This window comes from Empidonax traillii, unplaced genomic scaffold (genome assembly GCF_003031625.1).
Source record: "Empidonax traillii isolate 1590-97213 ecotype Southwest subspecies unplaced genomic scaffold, ASM303162v1 scaffold589:size398478, whole genome shotgun sequence".
Lineage (NCBI taxonomy): Eukaryota > Metazoa > Chordata > Aves > Passeriformes > Tyrannidae > Empidonax > Empidonax traillii.
The window spans coordinates 72,519-91,565 of NW_020955782.1; the positions used below are offsets into that span (position 1 = coordinate 72,519).

At 42.4% G+C, this 19,047-nt stretch overlaps 3 protein-coding genes across 8 annotated transcripts in view; 2 read left to right on the forward strand and 1 right to left on the reverse strand.

The window, feature by feature from the left end:
- Positions 1 to 2,953, forward strand: part of N4BP2L2 (NEDD4 binding protein 2 like 2) — a 46,354-nt gene extending 43,401 nt beyond the window's left edge. The window contains exon 12 of the mRNA XM_027898297.1: positions 969 to 2,953. The gene's annotated coding sequence lies outside the window, so the exon portion shown is untranslated. The remainder of the gene's footprint in view (positions 1 to 968) is intronic.
- Positions 2,954 to 3,526: 573 nt separating this feature from the next.
- On the forward strand, positions 3,527 to 15,342 carry N4BP2L1 (NEDD4 binding protein 2 like 1). 2 transcript variants are annotated; one of them, XM_027898295.1, is made up of 5 exons: positions 3,527 to 3,648; positions 11,091 to 11,215; positions 12,018 to 12,106; positions 13,344 to 13,420; positions 14,891 to 15,342. In XM_027898295.1, the coding sequence occupies exons 1-5, from the start codon at positions 3,527 to 3,529 to the stop codon at positions 15,114 to 15,116; spliced, it is 639 nt and encodes a 212-aa protein (XP_027754096.1). In that variant the 3' UTR covers positions 15,117 to 15,342. The 2 variants fall into 2 exon arrangements, with proteins under 2 accessions (XP_027754096.1, XP_027754097.1); XM_027898296.1 differs by lacking the exon at positions 3,527 to 3,648 and adding an exon at positions 6,261 to 6,377.
- Positions 15,343 to 17,200: 1,858 nt separating this feature from the next.
- Positions 17,201 to 19,047, reverse strand: part of BRCA2 (BRCA2 DNA repair associated) — a 38,225-nt gene continuing 36,378 nt past the window's right edge. For all 5 annotated transcript variants that reach the window (XM_027898282.1, XM_027898284.1, XM_027898280.1 and 2 more), the window contains one exon: positions 17,201 to 17,937. In XM_027898282.1, the coding sequence (XP_027754083.1) occupies positions 17,299 to 17,937 (639 nt within the window). In that variant the 3' untranslated portion in view covers positions 17,201 to 17,298. The remainder of the gene's footprint in view (positions 17,938 to 19,047) is intronic.

Below are 19,047 nucleotides of genomic sequence, written 5' to 3' on the forward strand. Positions count from 1 at the left end.
CAAAAAGTTTTTTGTCTGCACCATGGAGCTCATCTAGAGTCCATGAGATCAGCAGGACAAAGGCAGAGGGGCAGGAACACATAGCTGAGTTAGGCAGGACAGTCTTCTGTCTAGCATGAAGAAATTAATCTAGAAGATACAAAGCAGACTAAAGCAGTCTTCCAATATTGCCACAGAAAATATCATCCCATGGCCAAACCTCTTTTAATTGCTACTTTGATACCATGATAATAATAATAAAAAGAAATTTCTCTGTCCTTGGACATTTAACCACTAATAGTAAACAAAGTGAATCATGAAAAAGTGTACAGAATTATGACCAAAAATCCTCACCTGTTTTTTTCAGTGCTTACCAGAAAACCTGGCCCAAAAATTACTTAAGCAGAGAGCATAATTACCTGGGGGGAATAAGAGCTGCCCACAGCAGTGTTTCTGGAGCTCTCAGAAAAGACCAGCCATTGAGTTGGGTTGTGTGGGTGCCTCATATGAACTCTGTAACTTGGAGGCCTGTGGGGTCCTGAGTGAATGTAACAGGGTAAACAATTCATATTGTAACAAAACAATTATGAGATGCAGCTGTACTATATTAGTACTGGTTGAACAACTGTTCATTATATAGGGTTTGTGAAACACAGAGAAAAAAAAATCCACTACTCTCCCTATTTTTCAACCTTGAGATTGTTAGGTCCTTACTACCTCTAGTTTTGACATCCAAATTCTTCTCTTCCTTTTCCATTCTCCCTTCATTTCTTTATTTTCTCTTTGCTTTCTATTGTCTTCTTCCTCTCCATTCTTTTTAACTTTTTAAAGAAATAACCAACAGTTGAGTATTAGAGACTTTAAAAAAAGTTGGACAGGTGAACTCTTCTCAGTCTGGATTTTCTTTCTCAGGTCTCACTTGTTAAAAGTCTTGTCGCAGCCTGTGTTGTTGTGGTATTTCAACAGAACCTGTTTTTTTTTTATTTCAGAAACTTCTCGCTTTGATTCCACCATGAAAGGACTTGTTGGCCACCAAGGATTTTAAATGTGAGGGATAACATGGAAGAAAGAAACTCCTGTAGCTTTTTTTTTATTTTCTTTGTCTGTCTTCTCTCCCACAGCCCCCCAACATCAACTTTTCTGTCCATGTAATAATGATCAAAAATGAGATAACTTTGGGTATGGCAAAATGTCACTTTCTGAAGCCATTTGGGATTTACATATTTATATATATTTATAGATGTTTCTCTAAACAACCTCAAGTGTGGTACAACCAGTTTGAGAGCGGAGACCAGAAGCATCTGTTGCCATGAGGTGTGAGCTTCAGGCTCTGGTACTTAATTCATTTGTATGGGGATCTAAGATGTTGCCACACAGTGATGCTTGCCTGCAGGGAAAGGTGCCTGTTACATGTGCCTACTTCTGCCTTTCACCCTGTCAGTCATAATTACATCCTAGTCCCTTTACAACCTCAAGTGGAATAAATCTTCATCAGTCACTCCTAATCATTCATCCAGGGATTGAATGATTACCTTCTTTTCTCCTGAAATGAGGCTTTATGCTTCCCTTCAGCTAGACTCATTTGGGACTACAGAAATAAGAAAATTTCACTGTAGACCTGATTCAAACACACTGGAGAAGGGATGTATATGGTTTGTGGTAGACTGAGAAGATGTATAACTAGCACTAGTAACTAATGATTTGATGTTTCTTTTAGAGGTATTAGAAATATTTACATATGCAGAATGAGCTAAATTATAATTAATTATGAAGAGCAACCTCTGTCAATTATGAGGCATGCATGAGGCTGGACATTCCTTTGTAGGGAGGAGAGACATAAAAGACAATTGTCACCTCAATGAACTATGAAAAGTGTGAGAAAAGATGAATGAGAAGAAGAGAAGCAAGGAAACTTAGGTTACGTCTACTTGTCAGATATATTTTCCACTTCCGCAGCTTGCAGATCCAGAATATTTATCCATTTGTTCATTCAACTCCTCTTCCTCACTTTTTCCTGCACCTGCTTCATTATGCACCACCTGACTGCACTCATGCTGAAGCTCCACTACAGTCTAAATTGCCAATGTGTCTCCACTTTCTCCCTAAAGGCTGCACCTACATATGAGCACTTAACACTGTATGCATTTCTAAATTAATGTTGTACTATCAGGGAAACTTACTGACCACACTGTCTTAATGCATTTCCCAGATACATGTGTGTGTTTTCCTTGGCTGGGAATGTGCTGCTCTCCTACCAGCAGAACATTATACAAAATGCAGTGGGGAGGAGGAAGGTAATTCATGCCAGCTCTAACTGCAGCTTCAGACTTAGGTGAGGTACCAGTGGCAGCAGAAAAGTTAGTTTGATTTCAAGAAAATGTCACTCAAGGATTAATCCTGTCTTCCTACTTCTGTTTATTGAGAGAGAAATCTGAATGCCTTCATTTTCTCTTACTGGATACTGACCTTACGGAAGGCTTAAAATAAAATACATTTTCAAATTCTCACAGTATTCTTGTACGGACAAATCATGTTATGTCTCCTAGGAGGTTGTTGCCAATTTCAGTTTACTGTAACCCTCCCCTCCACAGTATCTATGAATTTCAAATTTTATGAATCTTTTTTTCCTGCCACTTTTTTTCCCACTTGCTTCAGCTTCAGTTAGCATTGGTGCGCCATGTGCCCAGGAGCTAAGCTTTCTCCCCATACATGAACCCTCTCCTTAGCACTATTGGCAAACGTCAGAACCTAAGGCTTCAGCCTTGAGGGTTGGTGGCGGTGTGTCCCTGTGGCATACCTGAGGCTGGCTTCTAACCAAGCTGGGGTTGACGCTGTGTGTTGTTCTGAGAGGGAGAGTGTGGTACCACACCAACTGTTTTGGGGTTTATTAGAAATTATAATTTCTTTTGCTTCTGTAGTGATCAAGTTAATGCAGATCAGGTCTTCTTTAGAGGAAATAAATCTTGTTAAACTTCCTTTACTTTCTCATGTGACAATATGTTTGGAAAAAAAAAAAAAAGAAAAATTAGGTTGATGTACTGAGTGTGATGCACAGGGTCGTCTGTGTGGTGCAGCGTGGTTGTTCACCTATATCCTTTGATGATTTCCTCTCAGGCCTGCCCTGGAGTTCGCAGTTCGTACAGGCAGCGGGCATGGGATTGAACACTTTCAGCGCAGGCTTCTGTTCTCCTGCCTTTGAGAATATGGAGATTAATCCTGATTTTAATTAATCAAAGCTGGTATCTTTGGGCTAAAGTTCCGGGTCGAAAGCGAGTGCCGCAGCTGAGAGCTCGGCGGCCCGAGCCGCAGATGCCCGTCCTTGCCTGTCTCTCTCTCCTTAAGGCAGCTTTCGTTTTCGCGGGGCAGAGGTTCGGCCGCCCGGGCCATGGAGGGACGCGGGTTCCCGCCCGCCCGCGGGGGACGTGGGACACGGCCCCGGGGTCGGCGCGGGGGCCGTGGCCGGGCTGGGGAACGCCTGCCACGGGCCCCCCATCCCGGTCCGGCCCCGGCCCCGCTCCCCGCCGGTCCCGGCCCCGGGGCCGCGGCAATGGACGAGCGGCTGCTCCGCGCCCTGGGGGGACTCAGCCTGGGGCCGCAGCGGGGCCGTGGCAGCGGGAAGCTGGTGCTGCTGCGGGGGCTGCCGGGCGCTGGGAAGAGCACCCTGGCCAGGTAAGAGTGTCCCCCGCCCTGGCTCCGGCCCCGCCGCAGGGTATGGGGTGCGGGGGCAGGAGCGGAGCGGCCGCGGGGGCCGAGCCGGGCGGTGTTCAGGAGCCGTGTGCCCGCCCGGACCCCGCACCGCGGCTGGGAGCGGGGCACGCTGGCTGCAGACCCCGCGGAGGCAGCGAGGCAGGGCTGGCTTGGGTGCTCGGGGGAAAGCATGAGCCTCGACTGATGGCAGCCGCGCGGAAACCCTTCGCATCCCGGTTCCACGCCCGCTCCAGGCTGCGCTGCTCCTGGTATCTGTGGCCGGTCTGGGTGTCTTGCCCGTGGGACCGTGGGTGCTGCTGTTCCCAGCGAGCGTACTGCAGGGAAGCTTCTAGGAAGCTGGACTGAACACTCCGACCAAGGTGGTTGTTGTTGTTTATTTTCTAAAAAGCGTCAGATTGGTGGTGGGGCGTTTTTCTTTGATGTCTTTGTTGTTGTGTTTTTTTTTTGTTTTGGTTTGGGCTTTTTTTCCCGGTTAATCACAAACATAGTAAAGCACTTCCCCTCTCTGACTGAAAATTGACAACCACTCTTGACTTCTGTTTTTGTGATGTCCTGCACTGCTGGTCAGAGCTGTAGGGCTGAGTAAAAAATGGGCAGAGGAGACCAGTCCCCTCTGTGACAGACCACAGACTGGTTAAAAAGAGGTGGGAGAACCCAGTGTGGAGTGCTGGGAGACAGCACTGGAGTGGGCGTGACACAGTGTAGCTGTAATCCTGTATCACAAAATCTCACAGTCTGGTATCACACTGCTCGCAGCGCCACCCACTCTCTATCAAAAGAGGAACATTCACTGTCTTCTTACTCTGCTGGGGTGAGGAACCCGTGCTGGGATCGTGGGCTGCCACAGGAAGGGCTCTGCTGTGAGAGGTGGCAGCATGAAGCTGAGCGATACACTGGGTTCGTCTACAGTTTTGTTTTCTCAGTACAGTACTTCCCTGTCACACTGGGCCTTCTGCCTCACTGCACTTTGGCAAGCAAAGTTCTTTTATAAGCGGTCAAATCCGTGTTTTACTCACACCCAAAATACACGTCTTTCCTGTAAGAGGCTGTGTAAGTGCAGGCCTGCTCCTTCAGAGGGGTTGTTGGGTCTTCTCATAGCACAGTAAGAACGTAATGGTTTGGGGCCATATTCTCAGGCAGCACAGGTAACTGACCTACTTTTTAGGTCAAAACACAAGGTTAATTATTAATGACAGAATTACAAAATCAGGTGTAAGAGTTGTTTTAGTTCCCTGGGAGATGAATGTTTGAGTATCTTACTCTGTTTCCAGCCCCTGTTAATCATATCATTACATTTAACTGTTCAGAAGTACACGGGTCAAAAGGCATCTGTTAGAGCAACATTTAATACCTCTCCATTAACTCTGTCCAGATATGGAAGGACTGGGCCAAAAAACTTCTTTTGTTATTCTCACACCTGTGTAGCTTGTGGTGTTGGTAAATGCAATGTGCCTAGCAAGGCAATGTAAGAACCTACTGGAGGAGGAAGGTGGTCGTTTACTTGCAAAAGCCCTCCAGAAACTCGTTTTATGGCTTCAAATTTATTTTCTCAGATTTTACTCACAGTATCCCAGTATCCTGCAGGCACCAAGATGCATGTGCACAGGTGATCTGCCCAAAATCAGAGCGGTCAAGGGCCTTCAGCTGTCCCGTCCTTGCTTCCTCTACTGGATTGCTCTCGGTTTGCAGTGATGGGGTGAGTTTTGATCAGGTCTGGTGTGCCATCTCGCAGCCAGCAGCTTCTATGGCTGCCGTCTTTTTGCCTCCAAATTCAGCTTAACTTGGTGCTTCATGAATCTTAGGTGTTGGGGGTTTTTTTCCCCATTAGTTTTCCCATTTTGGGTGTGTTTTCAGACTCCCCACTGCTGCTGGAATGAGAGGAAGGAGGCAAGTGTGTATGGGCTGATGTGACCTGCTGGCCACCCTCCTGCTCTCAGAGCATGGGTCTTCTTGAATGTGTCCCTGTGCTGGGCCTCAGCTTAGTTCTGGCCTTTGGGGGTGTAAGCAGCATCTTTCCCACGTTTACTGCTGTTAATGATGTTCTTGGCTGTCAGTGTGTACCATTGTTGTAGCCTTTGCTCTGTTGTTTCTTATGATGCTTTCAATACACACGTCCATTCATTAATTCATTAATTCATTCATTCATTCTTCATATCAGCCAGCATTTCAGTTAGAGCCTGTACATCTTTACAGTGCTCAGAAGTCACAAACTGTGCACTGGTGGTATCACAGCCCAGTCATAGCTCCAGGAGAAAGGCCCCTTTTCAGTTCATCACAAAATCTTAAGGAACAAACTCAGATCCATGACTTGTTTCCCTGACTTTTCAGTGTCACGCAGGTCAGTTTGGACATAGCTTTGTAAGATTTAGGTACAGCATCTTCATTAAAATGGTTTCTCAACTCCAGTTGTTCTCCCAGCTCAGAGCAGCCCGACATTGGCATGGATTGGTTCAGGTCTGGTTTATCATTTCACATCTCCAGCAGTCTCCGTCAGGCACGTGTGACACGCTCCTCCTGAACACATTGTTCTCAATTTCACATACAGGTTTTATGATCAAACTGAGGCAACTACTGAGAAGACAGTTAACTGAGATTTGGTAGCAGGTACAGCTTCCAAAAATGCCTCCAAAAAGTAAAATGAGCTGCATACAAGCTCATGCCTGCTTCCCCAGCAAGTTCTTTATTGCACGGTAGGTGCACTTCTAGCTCTCCTGCAATACATTGCTGTGTTGCACAGCTCAACTTACATGTAAGCCTTTATCTAGCAGTTTAACTCAAGCATTAGGCTGGGCATGATCAAACATGTAACTTTTCAGCCACTGCTGTTCATTTATAGCTTGAAATGAGGTTGTTCTTGTACTCCTTTATGAACCACAAAGGGAGCAATCTTCCAGAACAGAAGAGAAAAAACGTATTGGCACTGAGGCATCACTGCTTGGTGTAATCCATGTCTTGTCCAGTTCTCCCTGCTGCCATTGCCTGGTTCATCCCAGCACCTCCAGTCCTGGCCCGACATGTCGCTGTAACCAGCACCTGAACCCTGACCAGCACCTGACCCCGTTGCAGAGCTGCAGCTCTGACAGGTTTATGGACTTCAGCTCTGCAGCTCCTTCTTCCAGTCAGCATTGTATTGTAAACATTTCCCCTTGTATAAAACCACTTCAGGTGAGTCTCCTGAATGTGTTGATCAAACGTAATATCAGCCTGTTTATTTCTTTACAAAATGGAACAATGGCTCAAGCCCCCATGGGTGAGGCACAAAGGTGTGTCTGTGCTCTGCCAGCAGCACCTGGCTGGCACCATCTGGGCAAAGTCCTCCGGGCACTAGAAATTGTTCAAACACTGTAGATAGGTGATAATGCTGAGCATGTGCTCCAGATCTCACAGTTCTGCTTTTCTGCTGAAACGAAAGGCTTTTAAACACCTTTTAAATGCCTGCCACAGAACACTTTATGTTGGGAAGAGTGACCAGAGCAAGTGGTTGCATGTGGTGTCAGTACATCTATGTTCTGGTCTCCAGGACATTGGAAGGTGTCTGAGAATTTACTGACTCTCAGATCTGCCTGACATAGCATTCTGCTGCCTTCTGTTAATGTTCCTTCCAATCTGCTTAGCAGGCTCATCAGAAATTATTTTATTTTCAAATTCTCTGATGAAAAAGCATGAGAGGCTATGGAATACAGTTATGGATTTTTTTATCTCCAGTGATTATTTTTACATTATTACAAAATTATTTATAAAATAATTATTATAAAATTGTTATAGCTAAAATCAGAAATAATTGTTTGAAAGCCCTAAAAATGCTCTTTAGGAAAAAAAGTGACTTCAAAAATTGTATAAATCCTGGGAACGGATCTTCAGATTAATAATGCAGGAGACACCTTAAACCCGCCTGTCTGCTCACTGAGGCAGCTGTTAAAATGCTACTGTGGTCAAATAGAAACAAAGGTGTATTTTCAACAGAGTCTCTTTTTTTGCTCTCAACAGCCATCATAAATGTGGCCAGGGAGAGACAGCAGATGAGTGTCCACTGACACCAGCCAAGGTGCTGTGTTGTTTAGAAGCATTGCTGCTACCTGGGCTGCCAGAGGGGTTGGTGTGGGCAGGCAGTGAAGCTTCTGCCTCTGCAGCTTCGTGTTTCCAAGGTCTTTATGTGTTCCCAGGCCCTGCTGTAGATCATGAGGTTTACCACTGTTGTGTCGGAGCTGAAGAACTGAAGCATCTGAAAGTCTTTTTTTCCCCTCAACTATATCATCCAGTCTAATGAGACACAGTACTGCTTTGCCATGCAGAAGGGGTAGAAGGGTGTTGAGGAGATTTACTGCAGGCAGAGGAAACATCCCCCACACTCTTCTTACTTTCTTATCCTTTGTATTTTCTGAAACAGCAGCAGACTTTTCTTTAGCAAGGTATAGAGTGTACCACATTTTGTATCCACTGCAAGATGGGGAGATTGTGCAATCACCGTGCAGTTACATGTCCCAAATTAATACTGAACCTTTGACAGATGCTGCCTGTCACAACACAGTGCTTCAGGTTCAATGGTTTCTTTATAAAATGCTAATATAGCTCCTAGGTATCCTTTGATCTTGCAAAGAGATTCCATTCTTCTTTTCCTCTTTAGTGTGCTTTATGCTTACTGATCCAGCTGCAATGGGTAATTTTATTTTTACATGGGGCCGTTCAAGATTTATGCAATAATAACAGTGGTTACAGGCCCTCCCATTTTGCATAGCTAGTGTATATTTTTTCTAAAATACAGGCATTTTAATTGCATGCTGTGATTATGCAGAACCTTTCTTCCAAACCACCTTGCAGTCCTGTGAAGATGGTACAAGGCTTATTTCTTAAGAAACAACACCAAAGAGGTTTGGGTGCCTTTTGAAGTGATAAGGGACAGAAGAAACAGGATTTATGTCAACTTCATGGACAATAGGGAGGGGATTACAGAAATGTTGGTAAACTTCAGTGACAGTTCGGTTGTTTTAGAAAGCTAAAAGTTAAAACCAGCAAAATAAGTAGAAGGTAAAACACCTTTTTCCCACTTAATGTTCTCTTATGTTGCTGTTAGTAGGAGCTTGTTTGGAATGAATATAGCAAATGGGAAAGTAATTTATGGCTCTTAGCACATTTTGTGCCATATTTTTCCTCCTCTGACACACAAGTTTTATTTACTTTATTATCAGTATCAGGATAGTTAGACTGAGGTTACAGATAATCACGTACAGTTTAGATTGCTTCAGGGTTAATATCAGAACTCTCGTGAGTGTGCATATATGTGTTGAAAATTCAGTAAAGTATGTGCTAAGAAAATGATTTTAAAATTTGCACTGGTTGAGAACATGTTTAAAAGAAATACTGAGCAAGAAAAAAAATAGTCTTGAGATCTTTTATTAACGTGTACAATTTTATGTGCCTATTAGTAGCTAAAGAGACAGGCATTTTAGCAGGTATTTTTTTAGAGAAGAAATTGCAATGGGTAAAGCAGTGGGAAAGGTGAGGTGCTGAATTGTAGTGAGAGATGAATATATGAGTTTCTTAGTGCAGGAGTAACCAGATAAGCATTAGGTGCTGCCATGCTTTTCATGGTAAGAATTCTTTGCCTTGGACCAAAATTAAAGCAAAAATAATTTGACTGTTTGCTAACAGTTTGAAGCATGAGTTTTCTTAAATCTGTTTGTCCAACAGGAATTACACGATTAAAGCATGTCTTTGGAGCTGGAAGATAACAACATGTAGGTGCTAAATGACACTTAACAGTGGGCACAGCCCAGTCCTGGCTGTCAGTCAGCTGTGAACCTCTGTTCTCTGGGGGGTTGTTACCACAAAATAATATCAATTAATCAGCAGGTAGGAGTTACAGTGAGTTTACTGAGCAAAGTCAGAAGCTGACCTTTATTTAGCTAAATGCAACCTGCAAGCCTAGTGAAGAATTGCTGCTTCCAGGCAGATTAGGGTTAAACTGGTAAGTAAATGGTTAGGACAGAGCTAGATGACAGAATTAAGCCTTTTCTGTCTGTGTGTCTGGTTTTTTGCTGATAACCTAAAGGCACCTTTTCCCTTGCTGTTGCCCATGTAGATAAGACATTGAGAAATAGTTATTTTGCAGCTTATGGGGATGGAAGAGAAGCATTTTATTAGGGAAGCTGAAATGAGTCACAGGGACAGGAGACCATGTGAGGTGTGAGATAGCAGGACAGCAGCATTCAAGTCTGAGAGCCGCAAGGTTTCTTGGTTGACCTTTCTTTTCCTGAGACAGTTTGGGCCTTAGGGACACATGGATTAGAGAGAAGATGCCATGGGCTCTACCTGACTTCTTGCGGAGACTCCCTCCTCTCCCAGCACTTCTGTGATTGAAAAAAAATAGCCAGTTCTGTCTATGGACACAAATAAATCTGGAGTATAGAAAAACAGGAATACAATTTCATATTAAGATTTTTTTTTTTATGCTCTCTAAGGACTGGCAGAGGAATGCTTCATACTTAAACCACCTCCACAAGCCAGCACTTCCACCTCCTACAGCCAGTCACTGCCTTGGAGGCAGATGGTCAGTTTACAGCATGCCAGGTCTGCAGGAGCATCGCTGTGGGTGTGAAGGGAAGGGGGTTTGCCCTGTGCCACTGACCACAGTGGTCTGTTTTATGGATCTGTAGCATTTGCCAATCTGGCAATTCAGATTTGTTTATAAAAAGACATTTAAATGCTGAAAAGATATAAAAATGACTCAATTCTACAAGAGCAGGAGTAAGTGAGATAAGGACAAGTACAAAAATCATAAAATTGCAACAAATAACACAAAATATTGACTTATCACTCAGATACTTGTTTGCAAATAATAAATAAATAAATAAATAAATAAGTGCTATCTGCTTTCTAGCTAAAAAACAAACCAATCCCCCTAACTGATGGTACTCTTGGCCATCTTAACTGAATGACAAATCCTTCCTCCTTATCTTCCGAAATCTTTGTAGAAAAATTCCCATAGTCAAATTGCCTTTTGACAACAACTTCCAGGGGATAAGCAGGTTTGGATTGTTGGGTGGTGTTTTTATTTTTTTTTTTTTTTTTTGTCTTTACAATCCTTGTTCTCAGACAAGTCAGAAAATTCTCAGATAACTCAGAAGGAAGACTGAATATATTAACATGATAAAAGACTTGGTAGTCCAGTGTAGATTGCTGAACTAAAGAAATCAAGGCCATGCCTTCAAGCTCCATTTATTTCCTCCTGTGTGTCCATCTACTGATTTCAGTATTTTCAGATCCTTCATGCTGGGATTTTTCAAATGAAGCACTGTGCGTATTTGCAGAGCATTCAAATGGCTCTTGATTTAATCGTCTCTGTTAAAGGCATGTGCTACCATATACTAATCCTTCTCTCACCTTTTTTTTTTTTTTCTCTGCAGACAACTGAAACGTGACTATCCCAGTGCTGTAGTTCTTAGTACTGATGACTTCTTCGTTGAAAATGGTGTATACGTGTTTGAGCCTGACTTCCTAGAGGATGCACACAAGTGGAACCAAAAAAGAGGTGGCTGAACTTCATCCAGGGGTTGTGCAGAATAGTTTTGCCTCTCAGTCTGTCTTTAAAATTAGCCCCCAAAATAAAATATCTCAAAGGGATGTCATACACTGCAGTCCATGGGGTATTGGTTGAAAAAATACATTTGCCACTTCTGATTTTATTTCTTCTGACTTATTAGAGAGAAATTTGTAAATGAAAAAATGCTGAGGTTGATAGATGTTATTTTAGAAAGTAAAAGCAGTGTCTGTTAGGAAGCACTGCTAAAGCTTGTTAACAACAGGTGCCATACAGATACCAGCTCAGCAGCTGCTCCCTGCACCTGTAGGCACCTCAGCCTTATGACTTTAACTTCTTAGATGTCTGTCCTGACCTGGAAGGGGGTGTTATGGGGTGGGGAGGTAGTGAAAAGACAGGAGGAAAACTTGCAAACTGAGTTACGAGTTTGAGAATTAAACAACCCAGGTCTCTGCTTCAGAGAGAACAACATAACATGCTTTTGTGGCTGTGTTGTGAAGGAATTTTTGGCAATGACAAACATACTTTGAGATCTCCCGAAAACGACGGTAATTTTTAGCTGTTGCGAGTATGTTCTACGAGAGCTTCAGATGGTGCTGCACAGCAGCTGCACCACCTCCTCTGGGAGGCACAGACCTTGGCTCCCGTTTGGGTGATGGCTGCAAACCCAAGTCTGGTAGGGAAACAAGCATCTGAGCAGTGGGCAAGAAAGGACACTTTGGGGCTAGTAAGGCCTGGATTAATCTGTTATTTGATACACTTGAGCTTTATGTAATGTGTTGTTACATTGCAGCACGCAAAGCAATGAAGAATGGGAAAAGCCCGGTTATTATTGACAATACCAACATCCACGCTTGGGAAATGAAGCCGTATGTGCTAATGGTAGGGAATTCTCTGATTTATTGCTTTTATATGCTCAGCTACGACATTTACAAGGTGATCTGACTGAAACGGTTCTTAACATGGCTAAAAGTAATTACTTCACTTTTCCCATTGTTCTCTAATTGTAGTGGATATTGTGACAAAGTAGGGGCAGAGGTGCCAGTGTAGTTGTTTTAGCCAGTCAGCTCTATAACTCAGTGAAGGCAAAACGGCTTGAAAAGATTAACAGCCTCTGAACCTCCCCTGTTACTTCTTGGTCATCAGGATGTCATCCCCTTTCCCAGTAGTGACAGGAATCGAACAGTTCTGTCAATTGTTTGTTGACAAATGTATCAAGATACGACTAACAATTTTAGTTCATAAGTTGTGAAAAATACACCATACAGAGTCTTTGAAGATGCATTGATATCTCTTGTCAGTAGTTCTGGCAGAAATGGCAATATTTTTAGTAGAGTTGCCAAGTGTGCCCTGTCTGCTAACATTAAACTTGTGCTTCTCTTTGTGGGTTATGGTCTTGTCAGTTAAGAATTTTGGGTCTAAAAGTATTGCTTAGCACAAAAGAGGGAGGAATTAATAGTGGGTGCTGAAAAGCCTCACAACTCTAGCAGGAGATGTAAATGCTTGTGGGTGAATAAGAAGCAAGTAGAGGGCACAGAGGTGGGCAAGCTGTAAAAAGGTCAGTAAATTTCCCTGCCTCCTTCCCCAACTCGAAGTAATCAATAACTGTATTTAATACATATATATATATATATGCATATGTATGTTTTTGGGTGTGTGTGTATGTACATATATACACACATACACACAAATTATGTTCCTTTACCTTGAAAAAAAACGGAGTGCTGTAGGCTCATTGGCTGGGAATAACATGACTGATATATGTTGACCTCACACTCCCAGAAACTCGAGACTGGCATGGTCAGCCAGTAGCTCTTGGACCATCAGTGACTTCAGAGAGGTGAAGTGCCAAGACGCTGTTGCCATGGGGGATGGGGACCAGGGGAAATGCTGAAGCAAGTTTTGCTGGGAGACCCAAATCCCTTGACGTAGAAGGAAATGAACTAACTGGGAATCAGACTGGCACCGTGAGGGCAGTCACAGTTATTATCATCCTCTTTCTGGCTCCTGGTACATAGCATAGATAACATCTCTTAGCCTGGTAAAATCTCAGGAGGTCTGGAATATTGGCTATTCCTGAGCTCAGTAGCCACACGTCTAAAACTTCTGTGTCCCTCAGGCACGTGAAAATAGATATGAAGTTACATTCCAAGAACCAGATACACCCTGGAAGTTCAATGTTCGAGAACTGACAAGGTACATATTTTTCTCTTTGATATTGCAGACAGCTTCTCATTTTGTTGAGGTGTCCTGAGAAAGGACAGTCTTCTTCCTCTTCGTATACCCTAACATGTAGCCTAGTAAATGACAACAGAACAATTGTTGTGGAAACCTTTTGGTACCAAGTACCTGGTCTGTAGTGAATTCAGCTCTCAAAAGGCCTGACTGTGCTAAAGTGAGACAGGCAGTAGTGAGAGCGACAAGGCCTTTTTATGCTGCAGGCTTCTTGGAGCAGAAACCCCAATTTTCATTCTGTATTTTGAGCAGCAGTCTTTATGTTTGGGCACAAAACCATTTCTAAGCACTACAGACAATTTTCAGGCTTCTATCCTTAAAATCAAACCATAACAAATATTGTCTCTCTGTAGCATGTAGGGATGATACACTGAGTGTGGCTAAGAAACCAGGTTCTAGAGGATCTTTGTAAAGATCTCTCACACACGTGGGATACAATGAATTTATCAATTCTGCGTAATGTGGTAGAGCCACATTTGGCTGCCTCTAAATCCTATGTTAGTTTGATTAGTGACTGCAGGGTTAATGGTTGTATCAATGAAAAAAATTCACGCAGGGTAATTTCCTAGCCTTTATCCAATCCGATGTACATTGCAGTGAACTCCTGTCTGTCAAACCCAGAAGCTAAGCACATGCTAACTTACTTGTTATTGCAAGAAAACAGGGCATGGGTACTTCATTGCAATGGATGTATTTGTTTTGTACCAGCTAGGAACTCCAGTCAAAATTTAGCACTGCACCTTTCTGTGTCTGATGGAGACAAATGGCAGAGGGCCATGGCCCAGAGCACTCGTGGCTCTGGGGTGAGGCAGGACATGGCAGATGATGGCTCGGGGCTGAGGACACCAAAAGCCTTAACTCTCAACTGTGTCAGCTCTTGCTTCACCAGCACCAGCCACTTGTAGGGCATCATCGCTGCAGAGGCAGAACTTAATCATTCATTGAGGCCCTGGAGCCTGAGCCACATCATGTATGATTTTTTTACTACTTATGCTCAAAGCAACATTTTTTGACCTCTGTACTTGCTGATAAATTAGTGTCTGGGTTGGCTACAGCCAACAGTCTGCATTTCTCCAGATGTAAAAAAGCTCACCCTGAGGCTAACAAGCTGTTAGTGCTAAACCCCAGCAATACTCTATAAAATACTACACAGGTCTTCTACATAACTTTCATTTAAAAATATTTGTCAACTTCTTATGTCCTGGCTGCCCAAAAAAATGCTGGTGTGACATTTTTCAGCAGTCACAATATTCTTAAGAAGTCGGTGAAAGCAAACAACAGTTTGTCAAAAATGAGCTAAAAATAAATCAGTGGAGACATGAACCATTGTCCTATCTAGGACAACCTATCAGGAATCTTAGCAAGCTGAAGATAACTTCTAATACATGGGTGGCTAAATACTTGTATTTTCTGTTAATTTTGACTCTACAGAAGAAATATTCATCATGTCCCTCGGGAAAAGATACAACGGATGAAAGAACAATACGAGCACAATGTTACCTTCCACAGCGTTCTTCAGTCTGAAAAACCAAGCAGAGATGAGGGAAGCTACAGCGGACCAAATGCAGCTTATGGCATGGATACCCATTCCAATCCCCTTTCAGACTTTTCAAGAAGACGTCACATGACACGTACAAACAACATGACATTTAACTGAAGAGGCGATTCCTTGGTGTGTTTTAATTATCAGGGTATAGAAGTCTCTAGTTTTAAATTTTTTCCTAAACTGTATTTTTCTACTACATTTCTAAATTACTTTTATTTCTTACAAATCTTTAAATGGCATTGGTCTGTGCTCTCACAGCTCTACATGACCAATCTAAGAGCGCTGTCCCCAATACAAACTGTACTCCCTTTTGTCCCTCTTCCAGCAGGAATACCCATCCAAGCATATGGTGAGATTTACTGGCTCTGCCACAGGCATTTTGGATTATATTTTTCTGCATCACATTCTGTCACTAACATTCCTAAATTATTTTTCTCTTAAAGGCCATGTGGCCAATTCCTTAGTTCCATCTCCATGCAATTGGCATTTCTTGCCCTTTTAATACTTTATATCTGGCTGTATAAACTTTTTGTATCTACTACTATCTTGCCCAGAGCATTTTTGTTACTTTTAAGAGAGTCAAGGTGAATGGTGGCAAAGGCAGCTCTAACATTTGATGCTGTTCCCCGTCTCCTCTGACTGGGTTCATGCTGGTCTTACCTCACAGCCAAGGAGCTTCTCCAGCCTGGAAGCAAAACACCAACACACCAGCCTGAGCCCTGCATCTTGCCCAGACAAAGAAGTTCAATTGATCCTGAGACGGAGAGGCTCCTAAAATGAAACATTAGTGTTAGGCTTGTGCTTGTTAACTCTTAAGTAGGAATCAGGCTAGCGGAGTAGGTCTCTACAGCTGAAGCCTAAGGCTATCAAATACACAAACTAACTCATAATGACTTAAGAAAGGAGGACAAAACCTGTTTTGCTAAGGGGAGAAAACCTCTTCAGCCACTGACTGATGGATGAGTGGGGAAGGAACTATCCTGCTGTGGATACCGTTACATTCCGATGATTATGTCCTCATCAAGAAGCCTTGTGAAACATTTTTAAAACTCCACTTGTGATGTCAAATATTTTAATTAGGTGTGGATTATTAGGCAGTGCCTACAAAACAGACAGTGGTGAGGTATTTGCAGTAGGAAATGAAGACAGCTCCCAGTGGAAATTAGGAAACTGTGATTCATCCAGCAATTTAGCAGAGGTATAAAGAATCACGCTGTCTCTATGCAAAAGTCAAGCTGTCTTCAGGACACAATAAATGTACAAGATAAGTTGCATTTTCTACTCAAAATGCATTAAAGCTTTAAGCATCATCATTACGAACAATTCTGAACTGGGAATGCAGGGAAATCTGGTTCCTCAGTATTTCATGGAAGTTTACAGAACTACCAGTGAGCTCATGTCAGCCCCATTACAGTTCTCCAGTCCTGCACTTGAGCCAAGTGAAGAGCGCAGGAGCCCATGAAGGGTTGCTGAGTGGGAGCTGGTGGTGTCAGTTCTGAAACATTCTCCCTTGTTTGTACCGTGCCTGGTGGGAAGCAGCGGGGCAAAGGGCAACCTGACAAGCAGCCATTTGAAATGTGGAGGTGGCAGCAGGTCCAGCAGATTATTTCCCTGTTGAAATTAACGAGAACAAAGTAATGAACTCAAGCACTATCTCATCCCCAGCAGAAAGATCTTGTGATAAAAACAAAGAAAGATCTGATTACCTTTCATGATGTTGTGGCCTCAAGTGCTTCTTTAAGGAGTAGCTCAGAAACACTGACCAAAGATTTATCACTAATACCTTTGTTTGGCATTTTGCTGTGAATCAAATAATCATAGCTGTTCTCTAAACCTTTTTTAGTGCTATATGGAAAGTCTGAGGAGAAAAGTAAAAGAACAGACCCTAATTACACAGAGCAACATTTCAGAATTAAAGTGTTTTGTACAGTAAAAATAAGAGAACTATTTTGTCCTGTTCTTCTGATAGCCAAAGAACTACTCTAATGCTGCAAAGGGTAACAAAAGTGATTGCTTTAGACTGCAACAAAGATCCTGCTTTAATTTAAGAATACATCAGAATCCAAGCAATGGCTTACAAAATGTCATAAAACCCTAAACCATACTGATGCTCTTGCACAATACATGTTTGTGAGAAGTGTATAATTCCTGACCTTCAGACTATTTTGCAGATGAAATGTTATTTCATGAGTCTCTTTTTGAAATACAGCTTTATTAAATACAATCAAGATTTAATGTACAAAGTGAAAAAATAATTTGAATTTGAAATATATACAATACTGTACATGTGTGTTTAGTAGCATTTTCGGGACTTTTGTCTTTGTAGCACTCTGTGGGCTGCTAATGAATCCTGAGGTTCCTTTGGGTCCTTCTGAAGAGTCTCAGCTACTTCAGAACTGCTTTTTGATGAGTTATTTGCTTTCTCAGTAGACCTGGAACTATTTCTGGATGAAAGATCACCAGATAAATTAGTAGCTATTGTATTGCTGTTTTCATTTACATAATTCATCTTCTTTTCTTCTGGTAAATTATTCATGAGTGCTTGTGTGTTAATCATTGCCAGTTCTTCATCAGCAACCAGGTCATTCTCAGGAAGATGGACAGTTTCTCTCAGTTTTCTACAGGGTGTGACATGACCAATATTCTGATCTGACTCTTTTGATGACTTGCCACGCTGTAAACCCAAACTTCTTGGGGGCTGGAATGCTTTTTTAACAGATGGAGAAACTACTGAACGTATTGGTGTCAGTGGTGGAGGGGCAGGTATGCAACTGAGGAAGTCCATAGCTTTTCTCTTTTTGGCGTTTTTGAGATGGTCTTCACTAACTGCTGCAGGTGAAGGTGTTTTTGCTGACCCTGGTGTGACAAGTTTCATATATGGTGTGCTAGTTGACAAAGGGCTCGGATGTTTCATTTCGATTCTAGAAGAGATCTAGTTAAAAAGAGAGAAGTTTGATGTTGAATAGAATGTTCCATTTCATTAGGTTCCTCAATTATTTCCACAAAATGAGAAAAAAAATCCTGATATAAAAAACCCTGAAGATAACAGTACACACAAGACAGATGCTGCATACCAAATCATTCAAACACACACTTAACTTGAGAATACTTTTCATGTCTCATTTATTTTAAATTGGTTAATATATTTGGTAAACAAATAAACTCCTCCTGAAATGGAAGGATGCTTTATAAGCCTAAATTTAGTCCCCAGGAACTGAAATCACATCAGTCCATCGCAACTTGTGGCAGGGTAAGTTTTTGTTCTGACCGCTCAGTACTCCACATCAGAAATGACTTGCCACCAGCAGTTTTCATGGGAAACTTGAGTACTATTTGAAACAATTTTTGTCAAGACTGCTATAAAATGTAAACATTTACTAGGTGATACCTCTTCCCTTTTAAATCCTGGAAATAGTAAACAATATCTAGTTAAAAGACCAGGAGGTAAATTCTCTCAGCAGAAGTAAGAACTGCAGAATGCCATAAAAGAATAATTTGCTGATCGAGAATTTTCCTTCCAGTGACATTCACATCAGGTAATCCTGACAGTGTGACCAAGGAAGCGACAAATTATCTATAGAGAAATGATGATTCATTTCCTCACATAAAATTTAGAATATTTAAAGTATGCTGTGGAAACACAGGCCATAAGGGGAGGTTTTCATGTACTGCTGGGAGGAAGAATAGCCTTTCAGTTCCTTCTGAGGAGTAATAGTAAACCCACACAGAAAAAGTGTCTAATCAGTTTGCATTGCCCTGAAGAGAATGGATGGAGTGGACTGAGAAGTGAGACCATTCACCACAGCCATCAGTATAGAACTTACTTCTATCCTTACTGCATGCGCTGCCAGTACAAACACGGTATTAATTACCAGAAGCTTACCGAACTTTTATCCTCTGCAAAGCTGCGGGAAGGAGAAGGGCTTTCCAAGTCAGATCTTTTAGTTAAACTGGGTGTAAGCAAGAGATTTCTTTGTAGCAAATTCATCAGTTTACTTTCTGCATCAGAGCAAAAGGAGCCCACATTCTGTAAAGGAGAATA